Source organism: Stegostoma tigrinum, chromosome 15 (assembly GCF_030684315.1).
Source record: "Stegostoma tigrinum isolate sSteTig4 chromosome 15, sSteTig4.hap1, whole genome shotgun sequence".
NCBI classification, from domain to species: domain Eukaryota; kingdom Metazoa; phylum Chordata; class Chondrichthyes; order Orectolobiformes; family Stegostomatidae; genus Stegostoma; species Stegostoma tigrinum.
This window is the reverse complement of record NC_081368.1, coordinates 19,975,038-19,991,489: the sequence shown is the minus strand read 5'-3', so window position 1 is coordinate 19,991,489 and position 16,452 is coordinate 19,975,038. Positions and strand designations below refer to the sequence as shown.

The 16,452-nt window shown below is 44.2% G+C and overlaps 1 protein-coding gene across 4 annotated transcripts in view; it reads left to right on the top strand.

The window, feature by feature from the left end:
- The window catches only part of col4a6 (collagen, type IV, alpha 6), a 393,865-nt gene that overhangs the window by 245,643 nt on the left and 131,770 nt on the right, over window positions 1-16,452 (top strand). For all 4 annotated transcript variants that reach the window (XM_059651363.1, XM_048544120.2, XM_059651362.1 and 1 more), the window contains exons 7-12: window positions 1,110-1,226; window positions 2,160-2,228; window positions 5,948-5,983; window positions 7,088-7,150; window positions 8,879-8,914; window positions 11,043-11,084. In XM_059651363.1, the coding sequence (XP_059507346.1) occupies window positions 1,110-1,226; window positions 2,160-2,228; window positions 5,948-5,983; window positions 7,088-7,150; window positions 8,879-8,914; window positions 11,043-11,084 (363 nt within the window). The remainder of the gene's footprint in view (window positions 1-1,109; window positions 1,227-2,159; window positions 2,229-5,947; window positions 5,984-7,087; window positions 7,151-8,878; window positions 8,915-11,042; window positions 11,085-16,452) is intronic.

Sequence of the window (16,452 nt, the reverse complement as noted above, 5' to 3'; positions counted from 1 at the left end):
AAAGGGATGACTCAGTATTTGAAACGTAGCTGGTGCCTTTCACTGCACTTACCTTAATATTGAACACGAATAGACAAGGCAAGATCTCAAACTCCCCCATCTCACTTTGTTGATCTCAGTATCATCTCCCCTGCTTCATGAAGCAGCAATGATAATAAAGCAGTTCATTACAGCAGAGAAGGAATTCATTTCCCGCTTCTGTGTTCTGTCCCATGCTGTAACTCTATTACCCTGATAATTTGTATTTCATTTCAAATAGATATCCTTTCCTTCTGCTTCCATCTGTCTTTCATGAAGTGCAATCCAAATTATGACAACTTGCTACAGATAAAGAAAATGATTTGCATTTCTCCCAGCATTTTGTTGCCAATGACCTTACCTCTGTGAGAAGAGAATCTCAAGCACTCAGAATGCTCCTGTCCCTAACTCCTGCCCCGTTGTGAAGATATACATGGAGCAATACCACCCTCTGCTGGAGGTCAGGGTGTAGCACAGCAGCTGAGAAGGAAAACCACGCAATCAGGCAATCCCTACAGTGTGGAAACAGCCTTTTGGACCAACAAATCCATACTGACCCTCAGAGCATCCCACCCAGACCCATTCCCCCTAAACCCACCTAACCTACACATCTCTGAATACTACGGGCAATTTAGCATGACCAGTCCACATAACCTGCTCATCTTTGGACCATGGACACTTTGGACATGGGGAGAATGTGCAAACTCCACACAGATAGCTGCCTGAGGGTGGAATAGAACCCAGGTCCCTGGCACTGTGAGGCAGCAGTGCTAACCACTGAGCCACTGTGCCACCCTACTTGCTACTTTAACAAAAAGACTAAAGCTACACAGCAGGTTGGGGAGCAGCTGTAAAGTGTAAAAGGAAATGTCATGCTTCCAGTGCTCCCTGCATCAGAATTACTAGCTCAACCTTCCAATTAGCAGGGGGACCAGGATTGTGCACAGCACTCCAAATGTGTCCATACTGATGGCCTGTTTGGCCATCATAATAGGAAAGTGACAAATCCATGTCCCAGGCACGCATTCAAAAAGATATGATCTCTTTTCCCTCTAAATTTCATTCTTGACAAACTGTTCTTTTTTCCGAAGGGTCACCCAGGTCAACAAGGTCCAAGAGGACGCCCAGGTCTTGACGGGTGCAATGGTACCATCGGAGATTCTGGTTTCCCTGGCAGTGCAGGTTATCCAGGATCCCCAGGACTCCCGGTAAGCAGAGGACACATTTCGGGATTTGTTGACTAGTTTTCTGGGAAGCCAGTATCCACTTTCAAAAATCGAGTTTATTTTGGCGCATTTGAAGAAAAGGCAGAAAGACCCACATTGATGAAGCGTTTTCCACAGCCACTGGCTGTCTCAAATTGCTTCGCACCAATGAAGGACGTTTTGAAGTGTAATCAGCTGTGTAATATAGGAAACAACTTGTACTCAGAAAATTCCCACAAACAATGAGCCAGCGATTCAATTGATTTGATCTATGATAAATATCGTCCAGGTCACCAGGGAAACTTCCTTCGTTGATCTTTATGATAGTGAACAAAATTGACTTTGATACAAATCCTCAGTTTAATATGTCTCCAAAAAGATGCCAACTTCTACAAAGCTCCCTCATTCCCACTCTGGATTGTCAGCCTAGATTTTTATGTTCAAGTGGTTAGAGTGCAGGACTAGGACTCACAACTTTTGAGATAGAAGCAATGGTGCTTGCTACCAGCTCAGGCACAGCTCGCACAAAGGGCAGTTAGTGGTTACAGTATCAATGAGCTGGTGGTGTGTTTGTTTCCTTACAGACCATAAATATAAGGACTAATTTATTGGACAAACAGAATGGAGCAATAGCTGTGTCAAACTTGTCCTCACTCAAAGGGAGTAGAATGTCACTGCATCGCGAGCACGAACTGGATGCTTGAATCATTACCCCTTTACCTTTGCTGTTTTAAAAACTTAACACAAACTTAAAAATATGTTTCTTATAATAGAATATGAACATATAACATACTTATTTTTGTTGGAGTCTGAGGTTTGTTCTCTGTTTGAGGTAATTTCACAGACGACTGTAGCCATTCTGCGGATCGCTCTGCATGCTGCTAAATAGCCACGAATAGCTTTGCTAACCATTGATTTCTATCTTGTTTACTTCAGGGTGAAACAGGTCTCAAAGGAGCTAAAGGAGAGCCAGTCCGTATCTCTGGAAACCGTGGTGAACTCAGGGTGAGTATGTCATACTGTTACTTTGATTCATTTTTCTGATAGAAGTGAGGAATATTAAGGTTAGGATGTTGAACTAAGAGAATGAACTGGGAATGAACTTCAAATCCACATCTCCAAAATTGCTCTTACTCACCGTGTCCACATGATGGCGAGCTTTGCAATTATATCAGACAGATCGATACTCCAATAAATGAGTGTACAGTGGAACATTGTACAGTTATGTTAAGAACTTGCACCATATCCTCACAGAAAGAAGAATTGCATTTGCATAGCACCTGATACAACTTTGGCATATCCCAAAGTCCTTTCCAGCCACTGGAGTAATTTGAAGTGTAGTCATGTTGCAAGAACAGCAGCCAATATGTACACAGCAAGATTTCACAAATAGCAGTGTGAACTACATCTCACAGCGGAGCTTGTATTCGTAATTAGAATCTCACATTACATTCCACACAGTATAATGTTAAGCTGGCTGTCACACCCATCTACTAGTGACCTTGTTGTCACAACCTTCTCTTCATATTTGAAATGTCACAATTAGATTGGCCGTGAAATTGGGTCAGATCTTACAAAAGCAAGTTACCGCCGATGCTGAAAATCAGAAATAGAAACAGAAGAAAGCTAGAAATGCTGTTTGGGTCTGGCAGTGTTTGTGGACAAAGGAACAGGAAATGGTTTTTCACCATTTTGTGATGATGTAACTTCCCACATAAACTCTTCAGGCAGGCTCCCCGTTGATTCTCTCAAACATTTCCAACACTGTCATTGACAGAGCTCTCAATCACATCCATCCTATTTTCCACACTTTACTCTCGCCTCTTCTTTTCCCTCGCAGAAACAAGAAACGTTCCCCTGTTCCTCATATCCCCCCCAACCCTCAGCACCCCCTCATTAGCCTCTGTATTCAACTGAACATTTTCTCCCACCTCCTTCACAAGTTGCTATCACCCAACATCTCCCCATCCCTTCCAGCATTTAGTTGAGACTATTCCTGCCTTATGGCCTGGTCCACTCCTCGGTCACCTCGAAAGATCACTCTCTTCTCCTGGCACCTTTCCATACAAACGCAGGAGAAGCAAAAACTGTCCTTTTGCTGCTTACTTCTTCCCCAGCCAGCCCCAAACACTCCTTCTGGATGTACTTCTTCCAATATTTATGTGTTGTATCCTCTGCTGACAGTGAGGTCTGCTGTACATTGGGGAGACCTAATACAGACTGAATGATCCCTCTTCGCAAGCAGGACCCTGAGCTTTGGGTGGCAAGCCATTTTAATTTTCCCCCTTGCTCTCGTGCTGACCTCTCTGTCCTCGACCTGCTGCTGTGTTCCGAAGGAGCTCAACACAAGCTCAAGTACAGGATAATAAAACCAAGGACTGTGGATGCTGGTGATCTAAAACAAAAATTGCTGAAGAAACACAGCAGATTTGGCAACATCTATGGAGAGAGAAACAGAGCTAACATTTTGCGTCCAGTGACGCTTCTTCAGAATAGACCCTCATCTTTCAACTCAGCACTCTACAGCCTTCAGAATTTGAGTTCTGAGGAAGGGTCACTGGACACGAAACATTAACTGTTTTTGACTTTCACAGATGCTGCTTGACCTGCTGACCTTTTCCAGCAATTTCTGTTTTTGTTCTGCATTTGAGATTTAGTTAACATCTCCAAAGTTGTAACCTCTGCCCCTATTTTGCTCCTTTTACTTTGAAAGCTTTGATTTTACTGTAGATTTTTTTTCTTGTTTTGATTCTGTTTTTTATCCTGCAATTCTTCATCATTCTATCATTTACACCTCCGCAAAGCATATCTTTTATTTATTCTTTACCTGCCCCATTTCCACTCCTTGTTATCATTTAATCTGTGTGGTCTCCCACAACAACACCAGCCCTTCATTTCGTTCTTTTTCCGATTGCCTCTTTACATTGCTTAAAGCCTATTACATGGCTAACCTTACGCATTCTAGTGAAGCTGAAGGGTTGGAAGGAATCTTCTACTTGCTGCAATATTGAGAATACGGGCAGGAGTGCACTAAGTGGAGAAAAATCCAAAGCTTTCTGCATACCCACCTCCACCAAATAAGTTCTAAGTTTCGTGGCCCATGATCACCTTTCAGCTGCCAGTTCAGGACCTCAGTCTGCCATTGCTGGGATTGAGCAAATTATAGTTTGGACTTCTGCCATCACCTCACAGCCTGATGGTTGCAGCCCTGTGGGCAGATTGTCACCTCAGTAGTTGAGGGATGCTCCCTTGATTAAGACAATCAGCACTTGTTTGAGGAACTTGGCACTGATTAGGGGTTGCCTGCTGAAAACCAATCCTTTCTTGTGTCTCCCTCTTGCCACCCACAATGCCCCCTGCCCTGGACCTAAGAAACCTCTCACTCTCCTCCCATATAAAGTTACCTTTGATCTGGGCCCTGTAGAGTCTTGAAACTGAGGGGATGTTCCTCTTCCATGGCATCCTCTGTGGGTGTGAGACCCACTAACCTCAAATTGGCTGGCAACTCTCACTGGCTGGCAATTCCATCCCCGGCATCTTGATTCAAGCTGAAGACCCAGAGGTGGCCTTGCTGTTGCCTGATTTGCTGGTCAGGGCTTCCTGACAAGAGGTAGCACTGATCTCCACTTGGCCTGTCACACCTCAACATGTTTCCACCCATTGACATCTGCTTCTCTCTCTACAGATGCTGCCAGACCTGCTGAGTAATTCCAGTGCTCGCTGTTTTCATTTCTGGTCAATACTAGTCTGCAGGTCAGGCAGGTTGGGTGGGTTAGATCCAAAGCACCATCTTATGGCAAGCTTTGCTTCATGGGTAATCCTGCAATTCTTCACCCAAACAGCACATACAGGGAAACTTCCATGTCAGTCCTGGCATTGAGCCCCAGGCTGTGAGGGTTGCATAGACTCACACCGTAGGGGTCAGCTAGCTCACTTGGCTAGAAGGCTGGCTTGCAATGCAAGAGTGATGTTAACAGCATGGGTTCAATTTCCACACCGTAGAACATAGGACATTACAGCGCAGTACAGGCCCTTTGGCCCTTGATGTTGTGCCGACCTGTGAAACAAATCTGAAGCCCATCTAACCTACACTGTTCCATTATCATCCATATGTTTATTCAGTGACCATTTAAATGCCCTTAAAGTTGGCGAGCCTACTACTGTTGCAGGCAGGGCATTCCATACCCTTACCACTCTCTAAAGCAGCTGAGGCCAGTATGAAATTCCCAATTTTCTCCCTTGGCTGAGGCTTGGTGATCCTCAGTTTAAACTCAGAACAAGTCCATCTCTCTCTGAGAGGGTCTGTGACAACTTTCCTTTTATCTCATCATATCTATTCACTTCCTGCCTTCGGCCAGAAACAGAATCAGAAGTTGCTGGAAAAGCTCAGCAGGTCTGGCAGCATCTGTGGAGAGCAAGCAAAGTTAACATTTTAGATCCAGTGACCCTTCCTCGGAATGGGTAGTAGCTGGGTAAAGGTTGTTAAGTGTGCTGGAGATAGGGTGGGGGGTGGGGAGGGGAAGGAATAAATGATAGGAGGAGATGGAGCCCAGAGAGAGAGAGAGAGAGAGAAAACAGTTGTGTAGACAAAGCATTGGGTAAAGGTCAGCCTTGCTGTAAATTGGAGTTGCTAATCATCCCCTATTTTGTTTGTTGATTAACACCGCATGCTAAATATAGAAATGTGTGTTTTGATTTGATTGTTCTCCCCAACTTTCCCACAGGGCGAGCCGGGCCTACCAGGTTTGGATGGAGTTCTTGTGAGTATCTCAGTGGGAAAATCGCAGGTGGCGGGACTGAAAGAAAAGCTTTTCCTTTGACTCATATTGCACACCCACCTTGTCTTCATTTTGCCTTTCTAATAGTCGCTGTGACTTTGATTATGGAATATTGCCCAGAAACTTCCAGGGTGCCCAGTCTGGTACACTTATCTCTTAACTGAAGTCATTAGAAGTGAAGAGCCGGAAGTCTGTCTACAGGTGGCCAAATTAACATTTCCAATTGGGATGACCTAGTTACTGGTTTAGTAATCTAGAGACCCAGGCCAACTCTCTGGTCAGAGTTCAAATCTTACAACAGTTGCCGATGAATTTAAATTCTCTGAACTCCTTCAACTGCACTAATAGTAATCAGGAAACTAAACACAATTGTCATTAAAAAAAACCAACTAGTTACTAATAACCTTTACAAAACTTCCTTTAGGCACAGAAATTAGTCACTTTGGTCTGGTCTTGTCTGGGTCTGTGCATGACTCGAGATTCTCAGCGCTATCTTTGAAATGGCCTGCAAAGTCACTCAATTCAAGGGATGGCCAACAAATGAAACAAGCAAAAAGTCAAATTTTAAAGTCACAAATGCTGACATTCCCTGTGCATCAGGCAGTCCCACATGTCACCAGATACATCAGTGATAGCATCAACACTCTGCCACTCTACTCTTAAAACATTTGCCCCATTCCTCTTACTGCATTGTTCCAGATGTGTCCACTTCCTGGTGGATGCTCCTAACATTATGCCCCTGAAGATTCAAACCAATAACAGTGCACGGCCTTACATATGATCGCGACTGAGTTACAACTCTGGCTGTGCTGATGATGAGGCTCCAGCAGGAGCTTGCAGCCTGACACTGAATATTTAAAGTGCAAAGACATTTCACTTGGAGAAAATGGTGGAGTTATTTCAATTGAAGGGCTCAATATGTCAAAAGGTGTGCAGGTCTAATCCTTCACCGGTCAATGTCTGAGTGATGTATCTTTGTGCTTTAAATATTCAGTGTCAGGTTGAAAGCCAGCACATAAACTTAAATCATTAGCCTGGCCTATCAGTTCAGGATTAATCTGGCCTGTTTCTCTTTTTGCCTTACAGGGTCCACCAGGTTTTCCTGGGCCAGATGGCTTTGTGGGACCCAGAGGACAGCCGGGCCTTCCAGTATGTATTCCTGTGTTTCATTTTGTCTATCTGAGTGGTCACTGGACAAAAACAAAGGTGCTGGAAAAGCTCAGCAGGTCTGGCAGCATCCGTGAAGTAGAAAACAGAGTTAACGATTCGGGTCTGGTGACCCTTCCTCATAACTCCAGTTCTGAGGAAGGGTCACCAGACCTGAAACGTCAACTCTGTTTTCTCCTTCACAGATGCTGCCAGACCTGCTGAGCTTTTCCAGCAACTTTGTTTTTGTTCTTGATTTCCAGCATCTGCAGTTCTTTTGGTTTTTATTGAGTGGTCACTGGGTGGATTTACTTATTGTCACGTGCATTTTGTTACAAAATACAATGAAAAATGTTGCTGTATAGTGTCACCGCTCTCCGGCACCATCTTAAAACACAGAAAAATAAACCAAAACATAGAATATAAAAGTTGTTGACTTGCTTGCCGAGCTGGCTTGTTCTCATTCTTATACAAACCCATACAGATCAAAACTAGAAATGACAGTACTCACCACAATGGAGCGGACAGCAAAAAATCCAAGCAGAGTAGAATACCATCGCTTCATCAAAGGCCCCACTGATGGCGTTACCCAGCATGGTGACAAAATGTTTAAACAAAATCAAGCCAGCTCGTCCAGCAAGTCGACAACCTCATCCACAACCTGAGCTGTAGATCTTTGCCAAAACTTTAAACATAGATTATAAAGGCAGAAGAACAAAATAAATAAAGAGGAGAGATAATGGGAACTGCAGACGCTGGAGAATCCAAGATAATAAAGTGTGAAGCTGGATGAACACAGCAGGCCAAGCAGCATCTCAGGAGCACAAAAGCTGACGTCTCAGGCCTAGACCCTTCATCAGAGAGGAAGTGTTCAACTTCACAGTTTTTCTTCTGAAGTGCTCCCATTTTTAAGTGCTGAAATCTCCTCTGCTCTTATGATCAAACAGATGATTACCTGCACATCACAGTTACCAGAATCTCTTGCACTATTCTTCTGACCTCAGGCACAAGTGTTTAAAGTGTTAGCAGGGAAGACTCAGGTGTTAAATTTTCAGGAACTGTCAACCAGGTCCCAGTGAGCAGTTGGCAGTGCATTAGCCTGTGGCGGACGTGGCACGGGTTGCTCTGATCTGAGCAGTTCTTTAAAAGCCTGGTGGTGCTCGCCCTAATGGTGACAATGTTTGCCATGATATCGTTGGAGCAGCACTAGCAACTGAGCAGGAAGATCCCAGGGTCAACCCTGGGGTCTCTGTGCAGCTGAGTTACAGTTACATTAATCCTGCTCTCACTGGGCTAGTGCAGATCACTCAGCACCTCAGAATAACTTGTACCATACCCCTGTGGCAGAGGAAGGTCGACCAAGAACTTTGGGCCCACTTGCTGCTTTGATCAAAGGCAGCAGTGAAAGGGGGTTATAAGTGACCCGAACACCTCTTGAAGAGCAAATCAGCTTGTGTCATTCTGTCGGATCACTATGCAGTAGACCCAATAATAACACCCAAGATAAGCATGTGTGTATAGATAGGAGGCCCTCATGGTTTAATCTCGTGTCAATGTACAAGTTCTTTGGTGGTGGTTGCAATATATAGGTCTACACCCAAGGCTTTACCCGACAATGCTAACATTAAAATTAGATATTTAGTGGTTTGCCAATGGGTTTTATGAGCAGCTTGTCCTTTTCTGGGTTATTTTCCAAAGAAAACAATTAATCTTTTTGATCTCTTTCTTCAGGGCCGACCTGGTCCCCCAGGCCTTCCAGGATTGAAAGTAAGTAGTGGCTCATGTTAATTTCTACTGTTCATTCCAGACTCTTTTAGAGGGACCATAATCCACACAGTGCCATACTTAACCCACGACAGGCCTCTATCACATTGACGTAGCTGTTACAATGAGGTCATGAGCAATGCCAGGTTCGTTGCAGGGAATCTCTATGTCCTTCTACACAAGCTTGACCATCCTTAGCTCCCAGCATGGTTGCCAAACCTCATCTCACTGTCATCACCCAGGAATGTTTCACCAGATCTCACCTGAGCTGATATGTGGGAAATCCCAAAATAGGCAATTCTTGTCTCCAGCTTCTTCTAGCCCCGCTGTAAGTAATTCATCTTAGCAGGCGAGTGGTGTGTCCCCTACAACACTGAGCAGAAGATCTGAATTAAAGGTTCTCTGAAACCTGCTCAAGATGGCCATTTGTTTGGGTTTGTGCTTGAAGGTCTGGCCTATACACTGGCTGACCACTGACAGGAACCAATTGGCTTTATATCTGGGTTTGTGTACCTTGGTATTTGCATGCACCTCTACCTGTTGCATTCATTGTCTGAAGTAGCATTAAATCAACTTTGATGTGGCAAACATGGGTTGATTTTCCTGTTTTCTAAATTCCATTTGAATGCCTCCACCTCTCACCCCTTTGTGTTTCTTTCTTAGTTGCAGTAAGTTTTTACACGTCGTAAACTACTATGGAAGTTTGAATGTGGTGATATGAACTACACACAATCACACACACAGACACAGACACACACACACACACACACACACACACACACACACACACAAAAACATTGATACTCACACACATGGCTGTAGCTGGCATCAGTGACCTCCAGCAGTAATCACCCTCATCTGGATGTTGTTATTGCCTATAAAGTGATACCTCGCTGTGAGAAACAGCTGTATTTCATGACCGAACCACTAGTGCTCCTTAAAAGTAATGGGAACGTTCACCCTGCTCTTGAAACACATAACTAAAATTAGTGAGCTGCTATGTCACCACTTTGTTAAATTTAGTTGGGATTACGATAGATTTCACGCTACTATTCTTCCTCCCTTACTGGGGCTGACAGCGCTGGTAGTTCAGTGTGGTATGAGGCGGCAGGATTGGGTTATACAGCCACACTCCTTGCACGTTCTGTATGTAAGGAGCTCTCAGTCTCACTGCTGACTTTCTGGTGTGCTGTCTGTAAAATATAAAAGTGGTGCAATGAGCCAGTTGAGGCCATTTTAAACATTTCATTCGATGACTTCAGAAAAAGATAACTGCTTATGGCCATTTTGTTGACGGATGTGGAGAAGTGTGAGGTGATACATTTTGAAAGGAAGAACAAGCAGAGACAAATATAAAGTAGATGGTGCAATTTAAAAGGTAGGCAAAAAATCTGAAGGTTTGAATCCTCAAAAGCTTTGAATCTACCAGAACAAGTTGTACAGGTATTTTTACAAATAGAGGCATAAAGACCAAAAGCAAAGAATTTGGGCTAAATATTTATAAATCACAGGTCAGGCCTCAAATGAAGTATTCTACCCAACTTGCAGATTCAAACTTACAGAATATTTTGGCACCGTAGAGAAACACTGCTTTCATTAGCAGATAGGACAGTAGCCAGATGCACAAGCTTAAGATAGTTGACCATCAGTGGGAAGATGAAGAGATGAAGATCAGCGGGAAGATGAAGAGATGAAGATCAGTGGGATGATGAAGAGTCTGTATTTTTATGTAGTGAATGTGCTATGATTGGGAATGCATTGCCTGAAAGGCTGGTCCAAACGGTTACAATAATGACGTTGAAAAAAATTACTATACAAAGACCCATGGAAAATTTAACAGTGTTACAGGGAAAGAGCAGGAAAGTGATCATTTATCTCAGTCTCAAAGAGCCAACATAGGTACAACGGGCCAAGTGGTAGTATTGTTCTGTTCTTTCCTCTGAGCATTAGAATTGCAGTTCTTGACAATACTGAGCAATATTGTGCAATGTAGCCACAGTGAGGGAGCTGCCTGACCGAACATCAAAGACTGTACCCACAGATGATGCTACAAAGGCCAACTTTAAATTTTCTTAGGGTGACAGCTTTTAAAAGACATTTCTTATAATTTCGAAAAATGTTTGTATTTCAGGGTAACATGGGACTGGGATTCCAAGGACAAAAAGGAGGAAAGGTAAGGGTGCAGAAAGGTATTGCATTATAAATACATTAATTAAAAACTTTTATAATATTTCAAGCAAAAACATCTGCATTTTCAGTATGTATTTCTCAGCGCCGAAATCTTTAATTCACACCAGGGAAGCTGTTGTAATGCAGAACGGTGTGTGGGAGAAGGAAAAGACACTCGATTATCCCAAAAGGACCTTTTTTAAACAGCAATTCCATTAACCTACCTTTTCATCTGAATCCATTTCCAATTCAGAAACACAGTCATTTGTCTGTTGAAACCATTGACACAATCCACAGCAAAGTCTACCCCAGGAAATGAATCCCACAAGTGAGTTACTCTCCTGATCAAGACATTTCTCCTAAATCTATTTTTGCTTTGATTGCCCTAATGATTTTAACTTGAGAGCACTGTTTTTGAATTAATCAATACGATGATCAGTTTGCCTAAGTAAATTTTGTTCTCTTCATAATCTTTGTGAATGTGACCTCAGGATCTGCTCAATTCTGAAGACATCAAAACCAGCTGCCAGGATATTTTCTCATAATTTAGATTAATAAATTAAGTTAATTTATATTGAAATTAATGCCCAGAATCATTTCACGCACTCAGCGTCCTTAAATGAAAGCAATATTTATCTGATAGGGTAACAAATGCTACACCAATTACAGGAGCTCTGACTAGAGCCTTCACAAACCTTTTTAGTTTTGTGTTTTGTTCTTCTGTTAAACCATGATAGTTTCTCATTTACATGTTCAAATTAAGTGAAGCGCTATAATGAAATATTCCTCCACTCATCTCATTCCTGATCAACATGCTGCATCACTCTATTTCTCATGCACTCCCTGTTTTAGTGCTTTTCTCTGTTAGAAAGGCGTTGAAACTTACAATAATTGAACTGCATCTTCCAGCAGTTGTTTCAGTGATAGTAGGAACTGCAGATGCTGGAGAATCTGAGATAACAAGGTGTAGAAAAAGAAGGGTCTAGGCCCAAAACATCAGCTCTCCTGCTCCTCTGATGCTGCTTGGCCTGTTGTGGTCATCCAGCTCTACACCATGTTATCTCTTCCAGCAGTTGGCCCAGTTAGATTGACGGATCTAAATCTAAGTTATGACCTCTGGTTATTTCAGATGACATGACCGAGAATGTGACATGGGAATTTCCTGAATAAGTCTATCTCCCTTTGATGCCATGATAGAAGCTTACAGAATGATCCTTCAGTCTACAATGTTGTAACACAGTGAAATGATTGACCAATCACAAAAGGAATGAGTGTTGATTCGGTTGGTGGGGGTGTGGGGAGAAGAGTGGGGGAGTTCAGGAACTCACCTGCCTTCCATGGTTAAGTCCATAGTGAGAAGACTTCTGTGTAGCCTTTCTGCCTGACTGACTGTCGAGGCTCTTAAAGCCTCATCTCACTGCCACTGTTATTTAGCCAGCCCGGGTGGCGTGCTTCCTGTTGCCAATTAGGAATTTAATTCCCTTTGCTACTCTCAGAGGTCAGGCTGGCAGGCATGGGAGGTAAAGAGAGAGTGTGGGAGATCTGGTTGGGGGGCAGAAGGCGACTGTCAAGAACCGGATCAGTGGGGGAAGGGAGTGTGGGAGATTGGGTCGGGGGAGGGGAGTGTGAGAGATTGGATCAATGGAGGAAGGGAGTATGGGAGACTGGGTCAATGGGGGAAGGGAGTGTGGGAGATTGGTCAATGGGGGAAGGGAGTGTGGGAGATTGGGTCAGGGGGGAGGGGAGTATGGGAGATTGGGTCAGGGGGGAGGGGAGTATGGGAGATTGGGTCAGGGGAGGGGAGTGTGGGATATTGGGTTGGGGGGAAGGGGAGTGTGGGATATTGGGTCAGCGGGGAAGGGGAGTGTGGGATATTGGGTCAGTGGGGAAGGGGAGTATGGGATATTGGGTCAGTAGGGGAGGGGAGTGTGGGATATTGGTTCGGGGGGAGGGGATTGTGGGATATTGGGCCAGTGGGGGAGGGGAGTGTGGAATATTGGGTCAGTGGGGAAGGGGAGTGTGGGAGATTGGGTCAATGGGGGGAGGGGAGTGTGGGATATTGGGTCAGACGAGGGGACTGTGGAGGTTGGGTCAGAGGGGGAGGCGAGTGTAGGAGATTGGGTCAGTGGGGGAGGGGAATGTGGGAGATTAGGTTGGGGGGAGGGGAGTGTGGGATATTGGGTCAATGGGGGAGGGGAGTGTGGGAGATTGGGTTAATGAGGGAAGGGAGTATGGGAGATTGGGATAGAGGGGGAGGGGAGTGTGGGATATTGGGCCAGCAGGGAAGGGGAGTGTGGGAGAATGAGTCGGGGAGGGTGTGTGACAGAATGAGTCGGGGAGGGGAGTGTGGGAGATTGTTTCAGAGGGGGAGGGGAGTGTGGGAAATTGTTTCAGTGGGGGAGGGGATTGTGGGAGATTGGGTCAGTGGGGAAGGGAGTGTCAGAGATTGGGTCAGAGGGGGAAGGGAGTGTGGGTGATTGAGTCAGTGGAGGAATGTGGGAGATCGGGCCAATGGGGAACAGAAAGTAGTGCATGAGATCGGTTTAGATGGGTGTGAGGTAGGGAAGGGAGTTTGGCCAATCAGTTTAGCAAGGCGGTGGGGATGGGAGCACCAGTTTCAATGGCAGACATGTACTCCTCGCTGCCATTATTGAACCTTGCCCCCTTCCTTCTCCCCTCACTTTTCTTGACCAGCCATTATTTGAAAGTCATTAATTGAAGAAACCAAAATTTTTTTGAGAAGGATTTGTTGGGTATTCTGGCCCGTAAAATGATAAGGCGCTGGTGGTGATGAAGTGGAACATTTCCCCATTGCAATCACCCACTGCTCAAATTGGCTGATCCCACATGAGGTACAACACAGTTCAACAGAAAATAGAACTCTCTTCGTTATAATTTTGACAGTAACATCAGAGGGGAATCCCTTTATTGCACTAGTGAGACTTAGTCTAGATTTCCTCACCAGCTTTTGTGTGTAAGATTACCAATGTAACATCAGGGCTCTTGTGGCACCGTGGTCATGTCCCTGGGCCAGAAGGCTGGCGCTCAAGTCTTACCTGTCACTGTATAACTGAGTAAGTTGGTTAAAAATATCCGTTAGGGTTGTGTTCAATTGGTGCAAAACTGGGGTTGGTTTTGTAGTGTGGTCACTTGAAGCTGATTCATGCAAACTTATTTCACAAAATACCCTTAGAGCCTATAAACAGAGGAGACATCCACTGCAGCAGATGGGTTGGGATCAATTCTGTCCTTGAAGATTGAACAAACACCATCTCACTCAATCCCCAATGATTTATATCTTCAAACTGGCCTTTTTCTAAATCGCTGCTGCCTCCTTCACTATTGGGAATGTTAAACACTTTAAGAATAATTTCAGACTAAGTCCATTCACTTTTTGTGAATTACCTGGGCTAGATTCTTATTTCTTATTAACCCTCGGGTGAACATTATATCTTCAATTGAACTGCAGTATTACAAATCTCCAGTCAGAGGCGCTGCAGAACTGGTGGCATTTTAGCTCAGCAGTGCCACCTATAGATTCTAAATGTTACTACTGCCTTGACTGATTTTAAAAATCCATTAACTCAAATGAGAACAATTTAATTTTAAAGATCAAAGATCAATGAAAATTACAGCACAGGAACAGGCCCTTTGACCCTCCAAGCCTGCACTGATCCAGATCCTTTATCTAAACCTGTCGCCTATTTTCCAAGGATCTGTATCCCTCTGCTCCCTGCCCATTCATGTATCTGTCTAGGTACATTTTAAATGATGCTATCATGCCCGCCTCTACCACCTCCGCTGGTGTTCCAGGCACCCACCACCCTCTGTGTAAAGAACTTTCCCCGCATACCTCCTTTAAACATTTCCCCTCTCACCTTGAAATCGTGACCCCTCGTAATGGAGTCCCCCACTCTGGGAAAAAGCTTCTTGCTATCCTCCCTGTCTATACCTCTCATGATTTTGTTGACCTCAATCAGCTCCCCCCTCAACCTTTGCCTTTCTAATGTACATAATCCTAATCTACACAACCTCTCTTCATAGCTAGCGCCTTCCATACCAGGCAACATCCTGGTGAACCTCCTCTGCACCCTCTTCAAAGTATCCACATCCTTTTGGTAATGTGGTGACCAGAACTGTACACAGTACTCCAAATGTGGCCAAACCAAAGTCCTATACAACAGTAACATGACCTGCCAATTCTTGTATTCAGTACGCCATCTGATAAATAAAAGCATGCCGTATGCCTTCTTGACCACTCTATTGACCTGTGTTGTCACCTTCAGGGTACAATGGACCTGAACACCCAGATCTCTCTGTGCATCCAGCTCCTAAAATTGCAGATATCACAACTGAGTTTATCCTGAGCATTTTTTCAACAAGGTGATATTCTTTTTAAAAATAGAATGGGGTTGGCTGCAACTTAGAAGTGTCAGGGAGTAGACAGGGTCCAAATCAAAATGCTGAGCAACGAAGGTTAGCTGTATCAGTCAAGTCAACAGAAGGGGGAAAAAATTGTACTGAAAATGCAGATGCCTATATGAAACATTGAAACAGAGCAACTGTGCCCTTGCTGTCTGTGCTGTTTGGATGTAGTTTTAATAAGCAGCTAGCTACAATGGCTGGATCCCTAACCACCCTAACCAATGTCTCACTGACTTCATTTTCATTTGCTTTTTAAACAGATAGTGTGTGTATGTGTTGAGACCCTTCAAGCTGCACTGACCGCATAATCGCCTTGCCACTGGCTCTCCGCTGTGATTACAATCATCGTTTTTAATGGTGTGATCCTCACGTTGTGAACAAGGCTTGGCAGCTCTTGGCCTTTAGTGTATCTGTCAGGAGGGAGAAGGTGAAATGTTCAAAAGGTGAAAGGCAGCATGAAAGGCTGTGAGCTGTCCCAGTAAATTGTGTCACTGTGAAGGCAGTGTTAAGAACAGAGTGACCCAGAACCTGATCCTGCTTGAATGTCCCTCAGTGCAGTGATGCTGCTCTAAATTATCATTATTTTAATTTGGACTCCCCATCTCACCCAAACACTTAGCATATTTTGTGGGTTATTATGGGTCGTGTAATTCCAATCTTTTTAAAGCTCCTACAGTTCTGGATGATGCCAAGCAAGACAAGGAAAGAAAATGAAGCTGAATACCAGCTCTGTACAATTGTTAAACATTAACAGGAGTTGCCTGGGCATTGGTAGAACTAGATTAGCAGTAGAGCTGATGTGACCCAGGAAGGTCAGTGGGAATGGGAAGATGGGTTTCAAGAAAAATTTCAGTTGGCTAGGGCATAAGAAGAGCCAGCTGGACACACTGGGCTTTCAGTGGAGGAGCTCTAGATGAACTAGAAGGGAGTTAAAATCTTCAGTGATT